General features: G+C 42.2%; 1 protein-coding gene across 2 annotated transcripts in view; it reads right to left on the bottom strand.

Moving 5' to 3' along the window:
• The window catches only part of adamts9 (ADAM metallopeptidase with thrombospondin type 1 motif, 9), a 43,367-nt gene extending 26,798 nt beyond the window's left edge, over window positions 1–16,569 (bottom strand). Inside the window, exons 1-20 of one of the 2 annotated variants that reach the window (XM_080892407.1) lie at window positions 16,159–16,569; window positions 15,466–15,866; window positions 14,018–14,180; window positions 10,473–10,810; window positions 9,768–9,851; window positions 9,563–9,687; window positions 9,385–9,425; window positions 9,166–9,271; window positions 8,078–8,224; window positions 7,453–7,594; window positions 6,796–6,900; window positions 4,379–4,524; window positions 3,836–4,017; window positions 3,570–3,706; window positions 3,108–3,225; window positions 2,829–2,924; window positions 1,753–1,919; window positions 1,448–1,577; window positions 401–527; window positions 96–306 (exon numbers count right to left, since the gene is read on the bottom strand). In XM_080892407.1, the coding sequence (XP_080748533.1) occupies window positions 96–306; window positions 401–527; window positions 1,448–1,577; window positions 1,753–1,919; window positions 2,829–2,924; window positions 3,108–3,225; window positions 3,570–3,706; window positions 3,836–4,017; window positions 4,379–4,524; window positions 6,796–6,900; window positions 7,453–7,594; window positions 8,078–8,224; window positions 9,166–9,271; window positions 9,385–9,425; window positions 9,563–9,687; window positions 9,768–9,851; window positions 10,473–10,810; window positions 14,018–14,180; window positions 15,466–15,866; window positions 16,159–16,255 (3,063 nt within the window). In that variant the 5' untranslated portion in view covers window positions 16,256–16,569. The remainder of the gene's footprint in view (window positions 1–95; window positions 307–400; window positions 528–1,447; window positions 1,578–1,752; window positions 1,920–2,828; window positions 2,925–3,107; window positions 3,226–3,569; window positions 3,707–3,835; window positions 4,018–4,378; window positions 4,525–6,795; window positions 6,901–7,452; window positions 7,595–8,077; window positions 8,225–9,165; window positions 9,272–9,384; window positions 9,426–9,562; window positions 9,688–9,767; window positions 9,852–10,472; window positions 10,811–14,017; window positions 14,181–15,465; window positions 15,867–16,158) is intronic. The other variant, XM_080892408.1, reaches the window with a different exon arrangement.
• Window positions 16,570–21,913: the final 5,344 nt, after the last annotated feature.

Here is a 21,913-nt window from a genome sequence, read left to right as displayed (position 1 = left end):
GCAAGTGTAAACACATACACAACCCGAGATAAACTTGGACAAACATCTGGTCAGTGCAGACAAACAAATCCCCAGACTTCCAACAGAGTTCGTACCTCCGACCAGGATGAGTACTCCCAACCACCCGGGTTACAGTCTCCGTGACAGCCTTCCTTGTCATCAGGTTTGCGCTGACCGCTACAGTAGCGGTCATCAACCTTCTGGGTCTTGCCGTCTGCACGGTTGATTTTAGCACAGTATATTTCCAGGGTACGATATCCTTGGCCGCACTGGGCTGTACACTCACTTTTTCGAGCAACGTGCCATCTGCGTAAAGAACAAGTGGGTAAATCTTTGCACTGCAAAGACCAAATAAAGTGTCAGTCAGATGGATCAAATGGTTTAGAGTGATGATGCAAACCTAAGTTCACATTCAGTGTTGCATGGCTCAGTGATGACAGCAGGTCTCGCTGTGCCGTGGCACCTCTGGTCTGACACCACCACCCTGTCCGATTCTCTGCTACAGAGAATCTTCCGCTTGCGCTCTCCTGTGAGGGTACAAATATTGAGGTTCTAAGTGACAGCCACTCTAAAACATCTTGGCAACACACTATAACAAAAAATAAATCAAACATGAGTCAAAATGGCAAAGGAAATTGAAGAAAAGCTGTGTCATTTAAATAAAGAGATCTGTTTTATAACTAATAAGAAATTTACAAAGATGTAAACAGAATCTCAAGCTTGAGTTACAATCTCGGGTTTCATAACTTTATCCTGAGATGAAAGTGACTTTTTACTGCCCGACCTGCAAGTAGTTATCTGGGTTGATGCACCATCTGGCTCAAGTAAAATATGGCTCATCGTCGGGAGTGCAATAAATGCCAGCGTGAAAAGTGTGTACACCTCACTTTGGCCTTTGTGTAAAATTACAGCACGATATGAACCTTAATGTGGCAATAGATCAGCACCTCATGTTACCAAGTTTTGCAGCTGAACGCTATGAGAGCTTAATGTGTTATATGCTAGATGTTTATCCTGCTGTGAACTGTGGAGTTATTGGTTTCCCTTCAGTTGCTGAAGCAGGGTGGTGTCAAAAAGTGGAGAAAGGCATTCTTAAACAGAAAAAAAATTGACTTGTAACACACATAACAGGTTTTCGAGTTTGCTTGCAATCTTCCTCCGCACACCCACGTACTCTGACCTCTCCACAGTCATGCCAAGCAGATGTGCCACGGCATAGTGTAAAACTGATATTTAATCACTTGTACAAAGGCTAAATGCCTACAATGACCATGTTTAATGGTAACTACAGCATCCTCCATCTCCTGGGTCTCCTGCTCAGCATTTTCTAAATGTTCTTCTTCCTTCATTCCATCTCCATCCCATCTCATTTTTACTCTGACCACACAGTTTATCATTCACCTTTCCCATCATCTCACCCTGCAAACCACATGTGCCTCCCCCTCACCTTGGCACAGACGACTACACTCCTGCCAGGGCCCATAAGCATCCCAGAAGAACTGTTGAGGCTTATCCTCTATGGGAATGTTAAAGGAATACCTGACATCTGGGTTGTAAAGGTTCCCCACAGAAAGCACCTGGGAAAAAGCAGGCAATGTGATATACATTACACAACCTTACAATTGTAAATTTGAAAGATCAAGTCTGTAGAAGGATTTATGATTCTGCATTCCTCTCTTCTATTAAATCACCATCTTCTATCTTCACATCTCCTGCAAAAGATACCAAATTGTCATGATAAGGACAGCTTACCTGGATAACGATCTCCTCTTCTATGCGGTCAGTACAGTTGATCCTCTCAATGACATGGTCGGAACCGCTGTACTCGATGATGGCATTTCCTACTTTGATTTCCCTTTTGAACATGCTAACCACAAACTCCCCGTTAAGCAGGAACTCTCCGCGGCTATTTGATATGGCTACAGGGAGGCAGAAACAGTTAGTTGGCTTCATCACACTGAAAAGAGTTTGTGTAAACTCAAGCTAGTTTTGATTTATTAGCTGATTTAAAAAAAAAATATGCATAAAGGTGAATTAATTTGTGCAAATCACTGTTTATGGCAGGAACCTGCACAAACATGAACTTATTTCTGCGCGCAGCAGAGCAGCTTAGAAAACACAGTGGCTTAAAATGTTCATTTACAGTAAGGCACACACAGTGGGTAACAGTAAAGCCTTATTGGGCTAAAATAATCCTCTGTTCCCGAAGAAGTCCCATCCAGGGGCACCCTGTTCTGTTCAACAGTCAGTCTTCTGCACTCGTTCACCCTAATGCGATTATGGAGCTAATTTCCTGCCTTTACTTTCCTCGCCATTTCACACATTACACTAATATGGTTGTGGAGAGTGGCATTTATTGCACACGCACACAGACAAAAAAAACAATCAATCCGCTTTGGGTTGTCCCAATATATAGAAACACTGAAACACACAGTTAAGGATGACACTATGTTCAGAAGTTTGCATCAAGGACATGCACACAATAAAAACAACACACGAGCACAAAAAACATGAGTAGGTCAGTGGTACGAACAGGCTGAGACAGAGCCTTAGAGCAAGTACTAAAGCTTTTAAACTAAGGGACCTTGCTGGATTGGTACCCGCAGGCATTTAATGGATTTGCATGCATAGTATTTGCAAAATCTACGGCAGTTATGCAGTGCCCGGCTTTACACTGAAGGCTGAACGCTGTCCTTCTCATAAACACTCAAGCACATCTCATAAACACACATCTTTTTAACAGCGCATTCCTCCAGAAATGACTTCAAACAGCACGACTGGAAATGTAAAAATACAATCGAAGTATTAACAATTGTTGGCTGTCTTACCGAGGTAGTTGTCATCCTCCGGTTTCCCTGAGTAACTGTGTTGACGCACATCTATGTTTGTAGCACCACTTGGTATTCGCACCACTTCGTTATAGCCTGCAAATACATATGCAGCGCATTAGCGCACCCAGGTCTGTAAATGCACTAACAAGTGAACCCATCCATCGATGCTTTTCTGCTGAGGTGTGTAAGCAATATAATAACTGCCACAACAGCTATTACCATTTATATGTACTGAAATGGAGACTGATGGGGGTAATAAAAGAGGTTGTTACTCACCATAGCGTACAATGTTGAAGGTGCCTGCTACAGTTTTGCAGGAAGAGTTATCGCCTCCACATACGCCACATTTGTCCCTCCTGGCTTTAGAGTTGAGTACGTGATCACAGCCCGCCTGCTGCTCAGTACGGGAAGTAGGAAATACACAATAAGAAAATTAAGGATTTTTAATTAAAGGACTTTATTAGAAAATCACTAAATCATAGCAAATATGTAATTGATTCTTTTGAGACACATTTTAGCTTAACTTTAGTGCATCTATGAATATAAAAATCCCATTGTCTGAGCTGGAATATATTGAAAACTGTGCGTGGTTTGGAGATCACGCGTTATGTTAGTAATGTAGGTGCTTACTATTTTATCCACTAAACACTGTTACTGTTCAAGAATGGTCCCTGCTCTGCTATTATTACAAATAACCATGAACCGCTGCTGCTAAATGAACAGAATTAGAAAGCTCACTCTGCACAGGCCCTGGACACAGATGTCGTTGGTATCGGGTCCACATGGCGTGCCGTCAATGACCCTGTCCCTGAGCTGATAGTAGGCTGTGCTGCCTGCAACCCTGCAGAACAGCTTACATCTGTCCTTCATCAGAACTGACACAGGAGATAGAATACAGATAATTATTTCATGGTGACTCAAATAAATGCAAAGCTTACATTATGGCTGTTATTCATGAAGTAAGTATTAAGATGCCACTGTGATGTGAAAAAAACTATTCTCACTTCCGCTGTACTTGGGCACCCAGCGAACATTTGGAGGTAGACCGTTGATGTTAAAGTGCCTGCCGTCAAAAGCAGCACACTGTTCCTCCCTGAAGTCCTTCTTCTGCTTGGAGCAGGGCTCAGAGTTGCAGGAACGAAACTTCATCCGGCGACCAACACAGTACGTTCCTCCATTTCTGGGCCTGAGAGTGAAAACGTGGGATAAAAGCAGTAAAACCGAATCATTCCCTTGTGTTAAGCACCTTTTCTCAGAGGACACTTATCAGTTTATCAATTTCCCTCTCTTTGCTCAGCCTGTTGTTAGTTTTTAATTTCCAACTTATCCACACGCTCTACTCTTTTCTATTCGTCCATTATTCAGGAAGACTGACTGATCTCCATATTTACCAGGAAACAATCCTGTAAGATATGCCATCAGAGAGCCTGTTTTGATGAGCATTAGCTATGGAAAGAATTCCCTTAAGGAGGTTTGATCTATGGAACACTGACTTTGGAGACAAGGTCCAATAGGCATGCGTGACTACAAAGGAACGGGCTGCTCACACGGGTCGGTTGCATTCGCGCATGGCAATCTTTATGCCTCCGCCGCATGTCCGCGAACAGGTGCCAAAAGGACTCCAGACTCCCCACGCTCCCTCAACAGGTGAGGCATCGTGCTCTTTGGCTATACACAGCCCATGTTTGCAGTGCTGCAAGAGAGGAACAAAGGGGAAAAGTAAAGGAGAGATGAGTGAAGAGAAGATAACAAAAAGAAATGCCAACACATCCATCTGCTCTTCTGTGCTTTAAAGCTAATCTGGGAGAAATTTGGAACTGGGAAAAAAAAAATTCACAACTGTGTCTGGCTGGAGAGAGGACAAGAAAATGTCACCTTTACAGTCAATAAATATATCTCAGCTCCAAACAGAAGGATCATTTTATACTGTTAAAAAAACAGACTTCATTTTAGTCATTAGTGTGGTGTGCGCTGGCATGACAAGAGATGAGACAAACACCAAAAGGTTTCAGCTTGTCTGTGTGTGTGAGTGTACATGTTTAGACAGAAAATTGGCATGCTACTATTCTTGTGGGGACCAACAGGGACTTATGGGGACAACATGCCCGTCCCCACAAGTTTTAATGCATTTTTGAGGCTCAAAATGTGGTTTTAGTGTTAGGATTACAATAAAGTTATGGTGAGGTTTACGCTAAGGCTTAGGGTTAGACATTCGATTTTGATGGTAGGGTTAGGGTAAGTTGCTAGGGAAACCATTATGTCAATTAGATGTACTCACTAAGATATGAAAACAAGTGTGTGCCTGTGTATGTGTGCATCTGCAGGTCTTGGGACCTGGAGGTGTAGTTCGGCTGGTCCATGGTGCTTTCATGTCTCAGTCTTAGTGACAGGAAGCAGGAAGTCAGTGCAAAAGTTCTCATTATAAGCTCAGGCAGAGTAAGCATCATTCATAGCTTTCCACCACTCATTTACTAGTAACAAGAGTTTACATGTGTCAGTGGAAACTTGACTTTTGGCAAGTCTTGTTTTGTCATCTTGCACAACAAATTATCGTCCATTATGTTGAGATAACCTGCCAGTGTTTCCCTCAAATATTACAAATGACATAAGAAAACATTTAATAAATCCAACTAAAAAGGAATATTTAAAACCAACAATAGCAAGATTTTTCTTTTTACTTTTTTTGGTATACTGAAAAAAGGAAATTGGGTGTTTGTTACATTAAAAACAAAATTACATGTTTAAATTAACTTGTAATTTAAACACAATAATTACATGCTTCTATGAACGTAATTAAATCATGAAGGATCTGTACGAAATTCAACAACTTAATTTGTCCTTGTTGAGAGGACATGATACAATCTAGTAAGAGTGGTTAGTTGCTGAACTCATGAAATTCACAAGATCGCACGAGATGTCAAACTGTAGGAAAATCACTGGCGTTATAAGAGGCAGACAACTACGACACACCACGTGCATGCTATTGCTATTTATTGTGGATTAACCTGTCAAGGACAAAAACGTACAAAAAAATTCTGCATCAAGCCTTGAAATCATAGCTTTCCTACTTTTGTTAAGTCTGGATTGGTGGCATGGTGGTTAGTGCTGTTGCTTTACAGTAAGAAGATCCTGGGTTCAAATCCACAATCTGGCTAGTTTGCACTGGTTTCTCTCAGGGTATTCTGGTTTCTTCCCACAGTTAAAAGTCGTGCAGTTGGTAGAGTTAGGTTAATTGATGATTCTAAATTACCTGTCAATGTAAGTGCAAATGGTTGTTTGTGACAGACTTGTGAGTTTTCTAGGGTGTACCCTGCCTAACAATTCAGGGTTATTTCCCAGCCCCCTGCAACCAGGATAAAGATAGGATGTTAGTTGTTGTAGATCCATTAAATTTTTATGTTAACCAGACTCTAGACTTTGTTGAACATTATGTAATATGAAGACAACATGTAGTATTTAAATGAGCAAGTAGTATTGGGGTAAATGTTATTTAATAGTGTTGAAATACAATGACAAAATTGTGAAGGATTAAAATATTCCAAGAGCTCAACTTACTTCATCTAAACATGTTTCAATCGTGTTTTATGAACACAAAATGCACAAGTTTATTGAATATGAAAAAGTTGTGTTGATTGAACACAATTGTTTAAGTTTCTGCCAAAGCAAAACATTTGTGTGCAACCAATGTCCACTATTGAATCGAGTAAATCCAACATGGCCTTTTTTTCAGTGTATAACGTCCCCTCTTCCTGGCCACCAACACTAGGCAATGCTAAGGTTCATGGACTTTTTTTCTTGTGGTGGGCTTAAATCGCCACCTTCAGCCGAACTGAAGTGATTAAAATATGGCATTCCACCCCTTACTTAATTATCCCCAAGCTTCCGGCTTAATTAAAATCAGTTCAAGGGTCTTCTCCTTTACCATTTACACACTAATGCATTACACTATCAGCATTACTCTTACCTTTCCAGGTGAACAGTCGGTGCCATCTGCCCACGGCATGTGCTGAGTCCTGCAGCCCCGCTGGGCGCCCTCTGGACTTGTGCACCATAGTCTTCGACACTGGGTCTGAGAACACACGAACACACACACACACACACACATTAAGAGTCAATGCTGGGATTCCAGGAAAAAAAATAAACTAAAAGAACAAGCTATGGCTCATAAATGTCATGTTTATTTCCCTGACTGTAAACAACTCCATTAATATACAGCATGGACTCAAGCCAGCAGACTTCCAATTTAGCACATTCTATCAAACAATATGCCTCCCTACACTAAATTTGCTGCATCAACAATTTCATTTGCCAGGTATTTCTAAGCCTGCGTGACCTTTTAGACTGAGTGAAAACCACAAGCCAAGAAACTATAGTGTCACATATTTAAAGACATTTCTGTATTATTAAACTGAAATGTCACTTTTTTAACTTAAATTCAAATTAAATCTGGCTTCACTTTGCTTGTGTTTCAGAAGAGAACATGTTAAACGTGGCAAGTGACTTTAAAGGCTTCAGAGTCATCTGAGAACCTCTGCTGCACTGAATCTCAACTCCCTCCGCTCCCCTCTGAGACCCCCACGTGCAACATGACAGTTCAGATTTGCACACCGAGTCCGCTTACCATATAAGGGCACACCTGCGTTCCCGGCCCAAATATCAATTCACACTGTTTATTGACATTGTATATCCGCCCGGGCAGCTGCTGCGAGAGAGCGTACGGTCTAGAAACGGGCTCATCGAGCAAGCACTCACCATATCCTGTGCTATTAAGAAATAAAAATAAAATGACTTAAAGAAAAGGGATAAAAACAAGAGAAACAAACAGACAGAAAGCACACTCAGTACAGCTGGAGTGGTTATTTTTCTGCACAAAAACATCTTGAAAAACGTCTTGTGTTGAACTAGCTATATGTGGTAAGTGGTGGGGAACTCAGGAAGTCAAGGATGGAGGGATACTATGCATTGCTTTGGAGGTAGGTCATTAAATATTATTACTCCAAGAGTTCTGGGTCTTTCTCAGTGTGTACGAGAGACGAGACCAGAGGGTGCAACAGCCCTGAGAAATGATGACAGTTTGACTGTGGCTACCAATGCACTGTGTGTGTTGGCGTGTGTGTGTTTGTGTAAACCTGCACAGTTATTAAAGAATATTAAGCCAGGTTTTAGGGGGTCATTTTTGCTACGTTTTCCCAGTTCTATTCCCCATGCATGTTTGGAACAATGATGAAGACAACAGTATGACATACTCAAGGAACTCTGTGATGTACTTCCTGCTACACTTGGACCACATCCAAGGGTTTGTGTTGTAATTAAGTGTGGGAGCCATCACATGTTGTTGAATCTTTACTCCATCCTCCTTACACTTGTTACTGTCATCGTGAGGCATGTTGAACCTGGAAGAATAGAGGAAAAAAACATGTTCAGGCATAAAAAAAAAAGAAAAGCTATTTATATTAACAAGCAACAAATAGAGCATTTTCAAATGTCCCCACTAGCTGTACTTCCATGGCCCTGCATGGCTCTGTTTTGCCAGTGTGGTTATTGCTTCTTGGCAGGACGTCAACTTCTTGATATGTTTTATTGTGCTTCACAAAGTGGCAGTGACAAATAGCAATTTGTGTTGTGTTTGACTGTACTTCATTTCTTCAGCAACATCTAAACAGCAATTCTATTTTTCTACTGTCACCATCTTATTGGCTTTGGGAAACTCATTCAAGGTTGCTATACAAAATAATGCACAGCATTTGTATTGCCTGCCTGTGGCAAGACTGGATAGAAAGATATTAAATTATATGAAAACTGAGAGAAGAATAAGTGAAGCATTCAAGCTCCTGCAGGGTAAACAAATGTGCTCCCGGTCGATGGTGGACAGGTACGGCATCACACTCCTTGTTGCTAAGCTGTCCGCCTACAACACCGAGCTTTGTCGCAAATCAGTCATCAAGCATGCTGCCCCAGCCTGATGCAGATAAACATGCAACCCAATAATAAGAAAAGGAGCATTTGTTTGAGATGAGGACTATTAAAGTCTGTAACAGTCTCCAGAGTAGAACGCTTACTCAGGACTTTGGACAGTGGAGAGTTTGCTGAAGGGCAAAGGAAACCAAGAAGTGGTTTAAATTCAATTCTGAGAATCCAGGTTACAGATTTTTTTGCTCTCAAAATGAAAAGCAGGGATACATTTTTTTATCCAGATGTGCAGAATTTATGGTATCAGCTGTTATAAATTCCTAGAAAGTGTTCTGAAGCTCTAGTGATGTGTAACTAAGAACAAAACCAAGTATTTATGACTGATGAAAAAACAAATCAGTGGAAAAATGTCAGCTGCTCTTACACATGTCCAAGTTCGTGGGCAATGGTGAATGCAGTACTGAGTCCATTGTCCTCACTGATGCTGCAGCTCCTGTAGGGATCACACACGGTCCCCAACTCTGCAAGTCCTGAATAAGAAGAAGCTCAGTTCATTTTCTTTTGTATTTATTTAATGTACATTTCTACTATAATTTGTATCACTCTGTTACAAAAAAAAGAAAAAGAACAAATATGCATTTACCTAAGGTGTCACACTTATCCCTCGCTCTACAGATGTCCTGCCTGTGGTGAAAACAAAGATAATTGATCTCGGTCATTGTTAGTCTACATTTTAGAATTTTGTCAGGATCCCTCTACATTTTTGGTTCACGGAATATTTGCATTTTGAAAAATGAAAGCTTCCACAATTCCTCTTGCACCTGGTGATTAGGATGGCAGTGTCGTGATGGGAGTGGTGGTTATCATCCAGGACGTTCTGACTCTGCTGCCAGATGCAGAAGTTCTTTAAAGTGGTCTGTGCATTAAATGAAATAACTGGACCATCCTGAGAAGGACACAGAAAAAATAATAAATTATAGGAACGTGCACCATGTTGTGGCGTGGAAGCAAATTAAGTATTCTTACCAGCTCGTTGTTTATTATAACTAACTTTACAATCACAATGTTAATCAGGTTTCCAATGCTGGGGTCCTTGTATATGGAAGACACCTGAAAAAAACAACAAAGACACAAAACGTGACCTCAAACCTAAAGAGAAAATCAATGTTTAAATTAAGTTGAGCCAGATTGGATGTGACATTGTATATTTAGTGCTAGTGGTTTTATGGGCTGCTTACTTGCAGTTTCAAGCAAGTACCAGAGATTTTGTTTGATTGAAGGATCAGCATGATAACAGCTTGAGCCCCTGTGGACAAGTCAGCCTTTCCCCAGACTAGAATATGGGTCATCGCTGCCTCCCCAGGACTTTCAGTTCAGCCCCAGATGCAGGCGGAAACTGGTGTTTGAAGTGGTCGAGAGTATGCAGCCTAAGTAACATACCTGAGCCTATTTTTTAACATTCATCAAAGCTGTCAGGCAGGCTATCCCTCAAGCTGCCCTCTCTTCCCCCGAGCCGTTTGAAAATGTTGTTTACCCCTGCCCTAAGGTGCCCTTTTACCTCCCTCAACTCTCCTCCAAAGGCTGACTGACTTGCAGCACAAACAGCAAACAGCAAACAGCAAAGAGGAACACGTGTGTACATTTAGTGCATCAGTGTGCACGAAGATGTCCTACTCTGTCCATATCTGCGCAAAAGATTTCTACCAACCAAACATAGAGATCAGAACTTACTATAGACATTAACGTGAGTATGTAGTGCTGTAGGTTGCTGCCGTGATGCTCCACCATTTTGCTGTCGGCCACCAGCATAACTTCAACAAAGCGCGGGTAGGAGAGGAAGCGCTTTGATCTCCTGTGAGGTCCTGAGTCACCGCTGCTATCATTTGACGGTCTAGCGCTAGCACTGCCATGCTGTGATCTGAGCAAAGCATTGCTGGCCAGGCCAGCGCTCAGTGACTCCAGGTCATTGAATACACCAGTACTGACCACAGGGACTGCTTTAATCACAGTGCTGACCCCAGCCGCTGGCCTTCTTTTCACCTTGTGTCTCTTATGTCTGTGTTTGTGTCCTAGAATGAGAAGCCAAAAGAAATGGAGCAAATGTAAATATACAAGAGTGCAGGCCTGAGAAGACTGGAAGCATATTCGCTCAAACAAGGCAAGGAATAATTCATTCTTTGTCAAGAAGATGTGTTTGCTATTAAGCTGAAGTCACGTTTAACTTTTAAATGATGGAGCTATATGAGATCTGGAAGTGGATATTGTCAAAATAAGCTCCCCCCTCCACTGAAAAGAGTTTGCTGACAAATGAACATTGCCTGAAGTGCCTTTTTTTTCTCTCAGAAAAGGGAGGAAAAGAGGGCAAAGAGTTCAGGCAAGGTAAACCTGGAACCCAGCCATAAAAAGAGTACACAAATTGCTGTGCACACATCAAACGAGAACAATCCAACAACTGGGAAGCATTTTTCTTTAACTCTGGAAAGGTTTTATGTCCTTAGATAACATCTGCTGAACTGCTGAGTCTTTTTGTTTTCAGATCATCCTTACTAGACCATTACCAATGTGTCACCATTTATGAGGGATGATTAATGAAGAGTGCTAAAGATCAATTTGCCGTTCCTAAACACCCGCAAGAAAGAAATGTAATCCATGTATATTTTTTTCACATTCAACTGAGAAGTATTTTGTAAAATATCATGTTAAAAGTCTTTTCTTGTATGATATGTTTACAGCATCCTTAGCTCCATCTTTGTTTGTATAGTTAAAAACTGTAGTCTGTTGGAGTGGCTAGTAACAGCTTCTTTTTGGTATGTCACATTGGATAAACTGAAGGCTACCACTGGATAACTTTCATACACCACTCTAACAAAAAACACATTTGCATGAGCGGTCATAGTCAGCTCACTGCAGTCAATCAGGGATCAATCTGTGTGCAAGCTGAAGGCTGGTCAAATGCAACAGCCAAAGAAGTTTGAAGCCTTTTGGCATTTTATGCAGTGTGAATGATTAAATATTAAATTCATATTTTGTCCCTGCCCGTTTTCTAATTCCTTATTGTCTTTTATCTTCTTTTTTTTTTTTTTACTGATTTTGATCAAATCAAAAGTACATTGTTTGTGTGTGTGTGTTGTGTCTCCATTCTCAGTTCAAAATAAAAAGAATGGTCTACAGATTCAATAGCACTTTGTGCAAGGCTGAATGAATCGTGTCCAGAATAGCGTTTAGTCTCATTTATGTCACTTGAGGCTAAAATGAAAACACAAACAATCACTCAAATGGAGTGAGAGCAAGCATCTTCAGAAGGATCTCCAGCACACAAAGACAAATGATTTCCATATTTATTGCTTTTAGTTTTGATTATTTTACCGTTTCAAGTTGCCATCACTTATGTAAAAATTTACACTACATCTTCATGGAAGTAGGTCTACCAACTTTCTTATCAAAGGAGCAGAGGAAGTACAAGAGTCAACAGGAAGTTCAGCCAGTAAACTGAGATGAGGCGATATAAGTGTGAGCTTCCAAATGATTCTTCTTGTGCGAGAGCTGGAAAACCTCCTCATTACTGTACTGCAGCTGTGGGTACTGCACTGTGCAGGCTATAGCATGACATGCAAGCCAGGATAGTTTCATACTATACTTTAATCTTGTCATTACATCTCTGACTGTAGCCTATTTATGGCAGAATGTATTTTTTATTTAGATATAGAACTTTAATTACTTTAATATTTAATCAGTTGCATTATTAGTTTGATGGTGGGGGTTTTTTTCTAACCCTAACCCTGCCATTCGGGTTCACTTTAACTCTTTATGGTCATTGCACAGTCATACTTTCTACAGTACTACAATAAAATTTAAGTACTGTTCCACATTGGTGCCAAAAGAAATTCAAGCTGTAATTGCAATAAATAATATATGTACAAAATATATACAGTCATTTATGAGTCCAGGCATTCCTTCGGTTCCCAAAATCAACCCAACACTGAGGCATCACTGAAAGTTAAAAACAGTACAGCTCCAATAAAAATAATTCACTAAAAAAAAGAGGATTTACAAGGTTTAGTGACGTTAGAAGTTAGCAGGAAGTTATGTTGCTAGTTCCAATCTAGAAATGATGAGCCAGATTCTTATTAAGGTAGTTTTTAAAAAAAAACAAAAAACCTAAATGTTCAAACTCTGCTGTCTATGGAGGACTAAAGAGCAGTGACATATAAACTATGCAGTGGTTAGCTACACAGCTATGGTTATGCTAATATAAATACATTAGCATGAAGGATGAGGGATACATTTTTCCTCAGTAAAGGTTTATGTTGAGGGTGCTCGATGGTAGAGACACATACCATCACATGGCAGGAAAAAGACATGGAAACAGACCAAACTTCAGCTAACAGAGATTCTGAGAAGTTCCCATTCAAAAGACAAGGTTAGCTACTAATATATACCTGTGTGGTTTGGATTAGGTGTGATCTTCAGTATCAACACTGAAATCTTAGTCTACTTTGTCTCCTCTCCTCTGCTCGCTGCCTCACAAAGTGTATGTGTTTGTGCATGTGTGCACAATCCCCCTGTCAAACTGAGTATTCCCAGCTAGCATTAATTTGTCATAAAACTTCAACCGCCTGACAAGCACAGGAGGAAAAGCTTGGACCCATTTTTGCTGTCAGAAATGAACTATTCTTCTTCAGTGCGCCACAACGATATAGTTTTATGTATGGAATTCAACTCCATACAATAAGAAAAAAAAAAGCAAATGAAAGGAAAAAGAGGCCCCTCCCACCAATTGAAAAGTTGTGCTTGCATTAACCAGATAAGCAGCATATCATCCTAGAGGGCCTTAGTACAATTACTGTAATAGCTCACTGACTATTATATAATTGGTTCCTGTTACAGCTGATAGTGGAGACTTTAAATTTGAGTGATTATATCTGCGCAAACCAATTTAAAGGTCCCATGTACATAGTGGCACACAAATGTCAAAATTGCCTAATCACTCTGTCCCCTGTCGCACTAAAGCACTAAGATGTGCATTAACCAATTACATCTAACCAATATATACTGTTTCTAGACACTGGGAGGTCCATGCTCAGCAGCAGAAGTATGCCGTTTTGATAGAAAGAGGACACTGGGTGAGGGTTTACTAGAGCAGATATTTAGGTCAGCTGACTGGTCAAACACAGCACCTCAGTAGCAAGGTCTGGATCTGACGTTTTAGGTACAGAGCCATGTCTGTTATATATCCTAATGGCATACATGCTTACTCATCATATAATGTACCGTACCTGAAGTGTCACAAGCTGAGGTCTCCTCAGTGGTCTGTTTCTTCGGTGCACTTTTCCTGTATACAATATGAGGTTTTGTGTGTTCCTCTTCATAGTGTTCTCCTTGATAGCTGTGAAGGGGCTCCACAAAATACTCCCCTTCTGGAGACCTGAAAGTGCCGAGCTGGGTAACAGAGAAGACACATAGGAGTTAGGCTACAGCTATCTATATTCTCTGTGCTTATAAAACCAAGGAGAATAATCTATATCTCGAGGATCTTTTAGTATTGAGCTCTGTGCAGATCACATACCAGTTTGTACTTAACGTAGGAATGTAAAAAAATAAGCAAAACACAGACATAGCAGCTTTCAGTGGTAAAAACAAAGTACATTTGCATTCATGTTATAACAGAGGAAAGGTCTAAATGTGAGACCGTTGATGTCTATCAGGAAAACACTAAGACTGTATGTTCTTGGCAAGTATGCTGCAAACCTTGTATGCGTTTGGCATGTTTAGCATGAGTTGGTTAACTTAGAGGTCTAGGATGTTCCAGATAAGATTCGTGGACAGTAAAGCACACATATGGAGAACCATCATGAAAGCTTGAGGGGTAAGGTTGGTATAATGTTTGCTTGCCATATGTTTCTACTCCCAGATAATCAATGGTAAAATATATATATGGTATATCATAAGGAAAAAATGATTTGGCTATGTGTATTAGTATTTGATGCTGTTTGTTCTGCTTACATTTTGTTTCTATTACTCTGCAAAGGCCTGCACTTGAACTTTTGTCTGGCAAGACAAAAGAGGATCTCACTACAATAAGTTATTTTAGAATGTACTGCAATGAAAGGCAGCATTGCCTGTTTTAGGATGGAGGTTTTGGATAAATAATAATATATGCTTCATAAATGTCAGCTCAGCCCCACAAAAGTTCCCTGCAGAGCAGAGGATTCAAAGCATTTTATGTTTGATTTGTCATTTGGGAACAAAGCTGGCTTATTACTCTTGTCTGTCACCTCACTGTGGTTTCTATGTATAAACTCCTCTGAGTGCACTTTTCCTCCACTACAAAGCATCACTCATCAGGACTCCCTCTTTAGGAAGCCTGGGAGCTGGAACAACTTCGTCTTAAAGACGTCACCGACTACCGGTGGACCAGAAAGAGACACAAATGTGGAGTAAACCTGAGTGCAGTCAGCCGACTTGGGCTCTTTGCAGCAAGCCACAACCGAGATTCTCGGTAAATGATCAGTTACTTTCTGGATGCGCCCCACTACATGATCCTACCACGAATACAATTTTGAACAATTTTCAAAGTTTTATTTATTTTTTCTTAAATCAACTACAGCTTCACTCAAAAGTCTCCAAAACACGTACACAACTTTTTATGCCCTCATGCTGCAGAAGTAAAGTGAATGTAAAATGATCACGCGCACGACGAGTACAACCGCGCGTAAAAACTCACCAGTCCAGAGCACAGACTGATGACTGCGGCGTGCTCTGCATGTGCATTTACTTGTCCTTTGTAAAAGCAGTGCCTTAACTCCGTGTCCTCCTCCTCCTCCTCCTCTCTCTCATCTGCTGCAAAATCCGTTACGTTCTCTCCTCGGGCTACTCCAAGTATTGTCACAGTGTAGAGAGGTGCGATAAATCCCGAATCCAACGTCAGGTTGAGGTGATAGTCCTGTCCGAAAGCAGATATCCTGTAGTGGATATTCGGCGAGGCCCAGTGATCCGTGCTATTGCCTGTGCCCTCATCCAAACTTCGCCTTTTCCTTTTGAAGTGCACACTGGTTGGAAACTTGTCACCGGCTTCATTCACTCGCACCGGTGTTACAACCTCATAAGCGCCGATCTCCTCGTTTACTGTGGAATAAAGGTAGAAGAATGTAAATGTGGTTTAAAAAAACAGTCTACTTACATTATAAATCAGTGGGTAAAAAGGTTTAAGGATTATTATTCTATCAAAGTTGTTTCTGTCTTGAAAATCTGTTGTTTTAGTCAGAAAACGATAGTCAGTGAACTTCAGGCATCTAAACGCTGCAAGTCATTCGCTTGACTGAATTCAAAACTCATTCATTCTCTGCCGTCAGTGTTAGAAAACAGCTGCATGAGAAATTTTAAGAAATGCGGGGGTTGTCACAGCAAAATACTTTACCCGTGCTTGAATTCAAAAGCAATGTCCCCGTAGATGCGACTACATTCAAGAAATCAGGGAATAGTAGGAACCCCAAGCCCCAGAAGAGCACATGCATGATTGTCCACGTTCAGAGGAGAGAGCCAGCCTGTATTCCCTTAGTAGTACTGTATTCCTGCGGTAACTCCGGGCTTTCCGCCTCCGGTCCGCCTGCCACATCCAATTTTATTATCCTAGACTCTTGAGTTGATGGTCTCTGGCCGATGAAGTACACTGCTGGGACGTGAGCGCGTCGCGGATTCCCTGACGAACATGCATACTGCAGAGAGGAGTGGGCTGCTCCAACACTCAACTGCGATGGGCTCCGCTTGCCCGTGAACCAACTCTCCCTAGCTTAGAGGGGCGGGATCAGTCTAATATAATATTATCAGTTGTGTTGTTTCAATCTATACCACCTATACTCAGAGAGAGCTGCCCAACTAATCTGACATAACGTGTAGACAACGTGTTGCGCAATCCAGCTGCAAATTTGCATCGTGACACAAAGTGACATACCGACTTTTATTGTTGAGTTAATCACGTTTCAGAGGGGTGGACAGATGCGCAGCAGATCGGTGACTATGACAGTGAGGTGGGGCCCATATAGGAAATGCCTGCCCTGGGGGCAAATGAGATAATCTTAGCTGTATACTTAGAAGTTCACGGGATCACAGAGTGACAAAATTCAAACTGGCAACCGTATACAGCCGTATACAGCCATTGCTTTAGGTCTTAAGTAGGTGATGGAAAAGGTATTGTCTGAGGACAGTGGTAATGGTTTCATTAGGGTAGTCTTGAAAAATCTGGGTCAGTCATCTCTCAGGGAGATATTCCAGAAAGATACTTTAACAAAATTACTCGGGCGTTACTGTAGTGCATAATCTGGATTCTGACATATACTCAGGTAGATTACTCCATTTAGACTCATTTGATTGAAGGCATCTGTGCATGCTTCCCAGCCCACATAACCTTATGTGGTGATAACTGCTTGCAGCTGGCATATGACTTCACAGCTCATTTGTTGTGTGCAATCAACACACGTGGCCTGGAATGAGGCTATACATGAAACATTGGGTGTGCGGGTGCATAGCTGAAATTAAGCACCTCATATAGAATGCCTGTGTTGTTCAGAAGACTCTAGAGCGGCTCTTCCTCAACCTCCTCCGACCACAGGTACAACATGCCCAGGACCCACTACAGTTCAAATCAAATCAAATCAAATCAAATCAAATCACTTTTTATTGTCACATCACATGTGCAGGCACACTGGCACAGCACATGCGAGTGAAATTCTTGTGTGCGAGCCCCACAAGCAACAGAGATGTGCAAACACAACAACACAAACGAGCAAAATACAAGAATGGCCAACCTGAAACTAATAAATATATGTACAATATATAATAGTGTATGCATTTCTGGATGTGTATACTAAATATTTTCCTACGTGTGTGTGTGTGTGTGTGTGTGTGTGTATACACACATTTTTACAAATTAAATAGTAAAAAAATAAAATAAAATAATAATAATAATAATAATAATAAAATATATAAAATATACAGAGTTGAATATGTGCAAAACAAGTGGCATTTATATACAGTGTGGAGTGCATAATGTTGAAGTTCCAGTAGTGAAGCTGAGGTGTCTATGACGTGTTCAGCAGTCTGATGGCCTGATGGAAAAAGCTGTCTCTCAGTCTGCTGGTACGGGACCGGATGCTGCAGAACCTCCTTCCTGATGGAAGCAGTCTGAACAGTTTATGGCTGGGGTGACTGGAGTCCTTGATGATCCTCCCCGCTTTCCTCAGGCAGCGCTTCCTGTAGATGTCTTGGAGGGAGGGAAGCTCACCTCCAATTATCCGTTCAGAGCACCGCACTACTCGCTGGAGAGCTTTGCAGTTGTAGGCGGTGCTGTTGCCATACCAGGTGGTGATGCATCCAGTGAGGATGCTCTCAATGGCACAGTGATAGAAGGTCCTGAGGATGCGGGGGCTCATGCCGAATCTTTTCAGTCTCCTGAGAAAGAAGAGGCGCTGCTGGGCCTTCTTCACTGTTTTGTTTGTGTGTACTGACCACGTAAGATCCTCAGCCAGGTGTACGCCAAGGAACCGGAAGCTGCTCACTCTCTCCACAGCAGCGCCGTTGATGGTGATGGGGGTGTGTACTTCTCTGCACCTCCGGAAGTCCACTATCAACTCCTTTGTCTTTGCGACGTTGAGGGTGAGATGGTTGTCTTGACACCAGTGGGTCAGGGCGCTGACCTCCTCCCTGTAAGCCGTCTCATCACCGTTAGTGATAAGACCCACCACTGTAGTGCCGTCCGCAAACTTCACAATGATGTTGGAGCTGTTAGTGGCTGTGCAGTCGTAGGTGTAGAGTGAGTACAGGAGAGGGCTCAGTACACACCCCTGTGGAGCACCAGTGTTCAGTGTGATGGGGGATGAGGTGATGCTGCCCAGTCTGACCACCTGGCGTCTGTCAGACAGGAAGCTAAGGATCCAGCTGCAGAGGGAGCTGCTCAGTCCTAGATCCTGCAGTTTCCTGTCCAGCTTCGAGGGAACGATGGTATTGAATGCTGAGCTGTAATCTACAAACAGCATCCTCACATACGTGTCTCTCTTCTCCAGGTGTGACAGGGCAGTGTGTAGTGTCAGGGCTATGGCATCATCAGTGGACCTGTTGTGGCGGTATGCGAACTGTAGAGGGTCCAGTGAGTCGGGTAGTGCAGAGCAGATGAAGTCCCTGACCAGCTTCTCGAAGCATTTGCTTACGATGGGGGTCAGGGCTACAGGTCGCCAGTCGTTCAATGAGGAGATGGTGGAGGATTTGGGTACAGGGACGATGGTGGCCATTTTGAAGCAGGCTGGGACTACAGACAGAGAGAGGGAAAGGTTGAAGATGTGCGTGAACACTCCAGCCAGCTGAGCCGCGCATGACCTGAGGACGCGGCCGGGAATCCCGTCCGGACCAGTAGCTTTGCGTGCGTTCACTTTCCTGAAGCACTTCCGCACATCCTCCTCAGACACAGTGTGCGCACTGACGTCATCCGCGGTGCGCACACTGTCCGGTCTCATGGTGTTCGCTGTGTCGAATCTAGCGTAGAATACGTTTAGATCCTCACACAGAGAGGCCGTGGTCTGCGGTGTGCTGGTTTTCCCTCTAAAGTCTGTGATCGTGTTTAGTCCCTGCCACATACTCCGAGGGTTGTCAAACTGTTGTTCCACCCTGTCCCTGTACTCACGTTTGGCTGCTTTGATCGTCTTCCAGTTTGCATACAAGGCGGGTGTCGGAGTGGAGGATGCCATCCTGTACCTCCTACACAGAGCCCACTCACACCTGGATGGGGGAAAAGGCACGGTCAGGATCCTGTTTCTTGACTTTTCCAGTGCCTTTAATACCATCCGGCCCTGTATGCTTCAGGAAAAACTGAACAGGATGGAGGTGGACCCCTGCCTGGTCGCTTGGATCTCCGACTACCTCACCGACAGACCACAGTACGTCAGGCTGAAGGACATCACGTCTGACACTGTGGTCAGCAGCACAGGAGCACCACAGGGAACTGTGCTGTCCCCTCTTCTCTTCACCCTGTACACCTCTGACTTCGGCTACAACTCTGAATTATGCCACATTCAGAAGTTTGCAGACGACACAGCCATCATGGGGTGTATCTGGGATGATCAGGAAGAGGAGTACAGAAGTCTGGTGAGGAACTTTGTCGCATGGAGTCACACAAACCACCTGCAACTCAACACCTCAAAGACTAAGGAACTGGTTGTGGACTTCGGGAGGTCCAGAGAAGGTTCACTGCCGGTTCAGATAGAGGGGGAGGAGGTGGAGGTGGTCAACAAGTACAAGTACCTCGGGCTGTGGGTGGACAATAAACTGGACTGGTCATGCAACACAGAGCACCTGTATAAAAAAGCCCAAAGCCGACTGTACTTCCTCAGGAGGCTGAGGTCTTTTAACATCTGCAGGAAGCTCCTGAGGATGTTTTACCAGTCGGTGGTTGCTTGAGTACTTTTCTATGCTGTGGTGTGCTGGGGGAGCAGCACAGCAAAGAAGGACTCATCCAGGCTGGAGAAACTGATCAGGAGGGCTAGCTCTGTGGTCGGCATGAAGCTGGACACTCTGGTGACAGTGGCAGAGAAAAGGACATTAAAGAAACTGATGGACATTATGGACAATGCCAGGCATCCTCTGCACACGGCCATTAACAATCAGAAGAGTCTGTTCAGTGACAGGTTGCTTCTCCCAAAGACAAGAACTAACAGACTTAAAAACTCCTTTGTCCCACACGCCATCAGACTGTTTAACTCCTCTCTGGAGGGGAGAGGGAGGGGAAACAGGAGGACAAAGGAGGGGGGAACAACTAAGCTGTAGTGCCTCTTCACCTCACTGTGCAATACCTTTTGTGCAATACTTTTGTAAATAGTCAACAGTGCAATAGACTCAATACTTGAAATGTGCAATTCACTTGTATTTTTATTTTTTATTCCTATTTATTCTATTTATCCCCTTCGTATATTTTATTTATATTGTCTCTGTATTTATATATGTGTGTGTGTGTGTGTGTGTGTGTGTGTGTGTGTGTGTGTGTGTGTGTGTGTGTGTGTGTGTATATATATATATATATAATATTCTGTAACTCTGTAACTTCTATCGGTGCTGTGCTTTTTTGGAAATCGAATTTCCCAGAGGAACCCACCCGAGGGATTAATAAAGTTCTATCTTATCTTATCTCTTATCTTCAAAAACACAAAATAAAACAAATAAAAGTGGAGAAAATAGCTCAGTTGCTTCTGTAATTATGTTGATTTCATATGCGTGTGAAATCTATTTTTCTTTCTTTCTTTTTCTTTCTTTCTTTTTTAATAGAGAACATCTTTAAATAAATTCACACCAGCCTTTTTAATCATGGCTTTTTCCTCTTCACAAAATCAACATTCTTGGCGAAATGGCAATTGGCCACCCATTTGCACCAGTAAGGGCTAATTTTGTATGATGGATGATCCACCATGAACAAGTTTAGTATGATCATAGGGGTCAGTAAAATGTTAGCATTTGAGATCACTGGTTGTAATGACCCACACTTGAGGTTCCTAAGAATACCTTTACGTCATGACTTAAAAGAATTCCCGAGCCTCCTAGCCCTTCCACTGGAGCTGGAGCACGTTTTTTCTTTTTTTTTTCTTTTTTGGAAAACCATCCCAAATAACAACCCAGGGACAGCTGTGGGTCACAAACCCCTTTTAAACACACCCCTTTTATCTCCAGTTAGTCTCTTTTCCAAGAATTCTTTTTAACACAGTTTTACAGCACACTGGATCACAGGTAAGTAATAACAGTTGGGAGAAAATGTGCTTAGGCAGCATGTTTATGTACAGCAAATACAACTTCAGAGGGCTATTTACTCTTGTTCCAGTTGCTGCATTGTTACAGATGCTATTCATTTAAAAGAAATTATAATTATGTTTTTCAACGAATGGCTAGTTGAGTTACTGAAGTCACTGTTGACACAGCGTTTATGAAAATGGATTAAAAAGCTACTTTTCCACCTTAAATATCAGCATATGGTTAACATCTTTGGTGGGCTGATTTTGATTCTCAACAAAGCGGTTACTACAACTGGGGGCGTGTGTAGTGTGTGCGTGTTCTCAATGAATGGTGGTCACTGAGGTCATCAGAGTCACCCTTCCTGATTTGTGTGCGGGCAGCATCATTCAGAAGAGCTATCAGCAGTG

The sequence above is a fragment of the Rhamphochromis sp. 'chilingali' genome (genome assembly GCF_963969265.1).
Source record: "Rhamphochromis sp. 'chilingali' genome assembly, chromosome: 9".
In the NCBI taxonomy this organism is placed as follows: domain Eukaryota; kingdom Metazoa; phylum Chordata; class Actinopteri; order Cichliformes; family Cichlidae; genus Rhamphochromis; species Rhamphochromis sp. 'chilingali'.
This window is presented reverse-complemented; position numbering and strand designations above follow the sequence as displayed.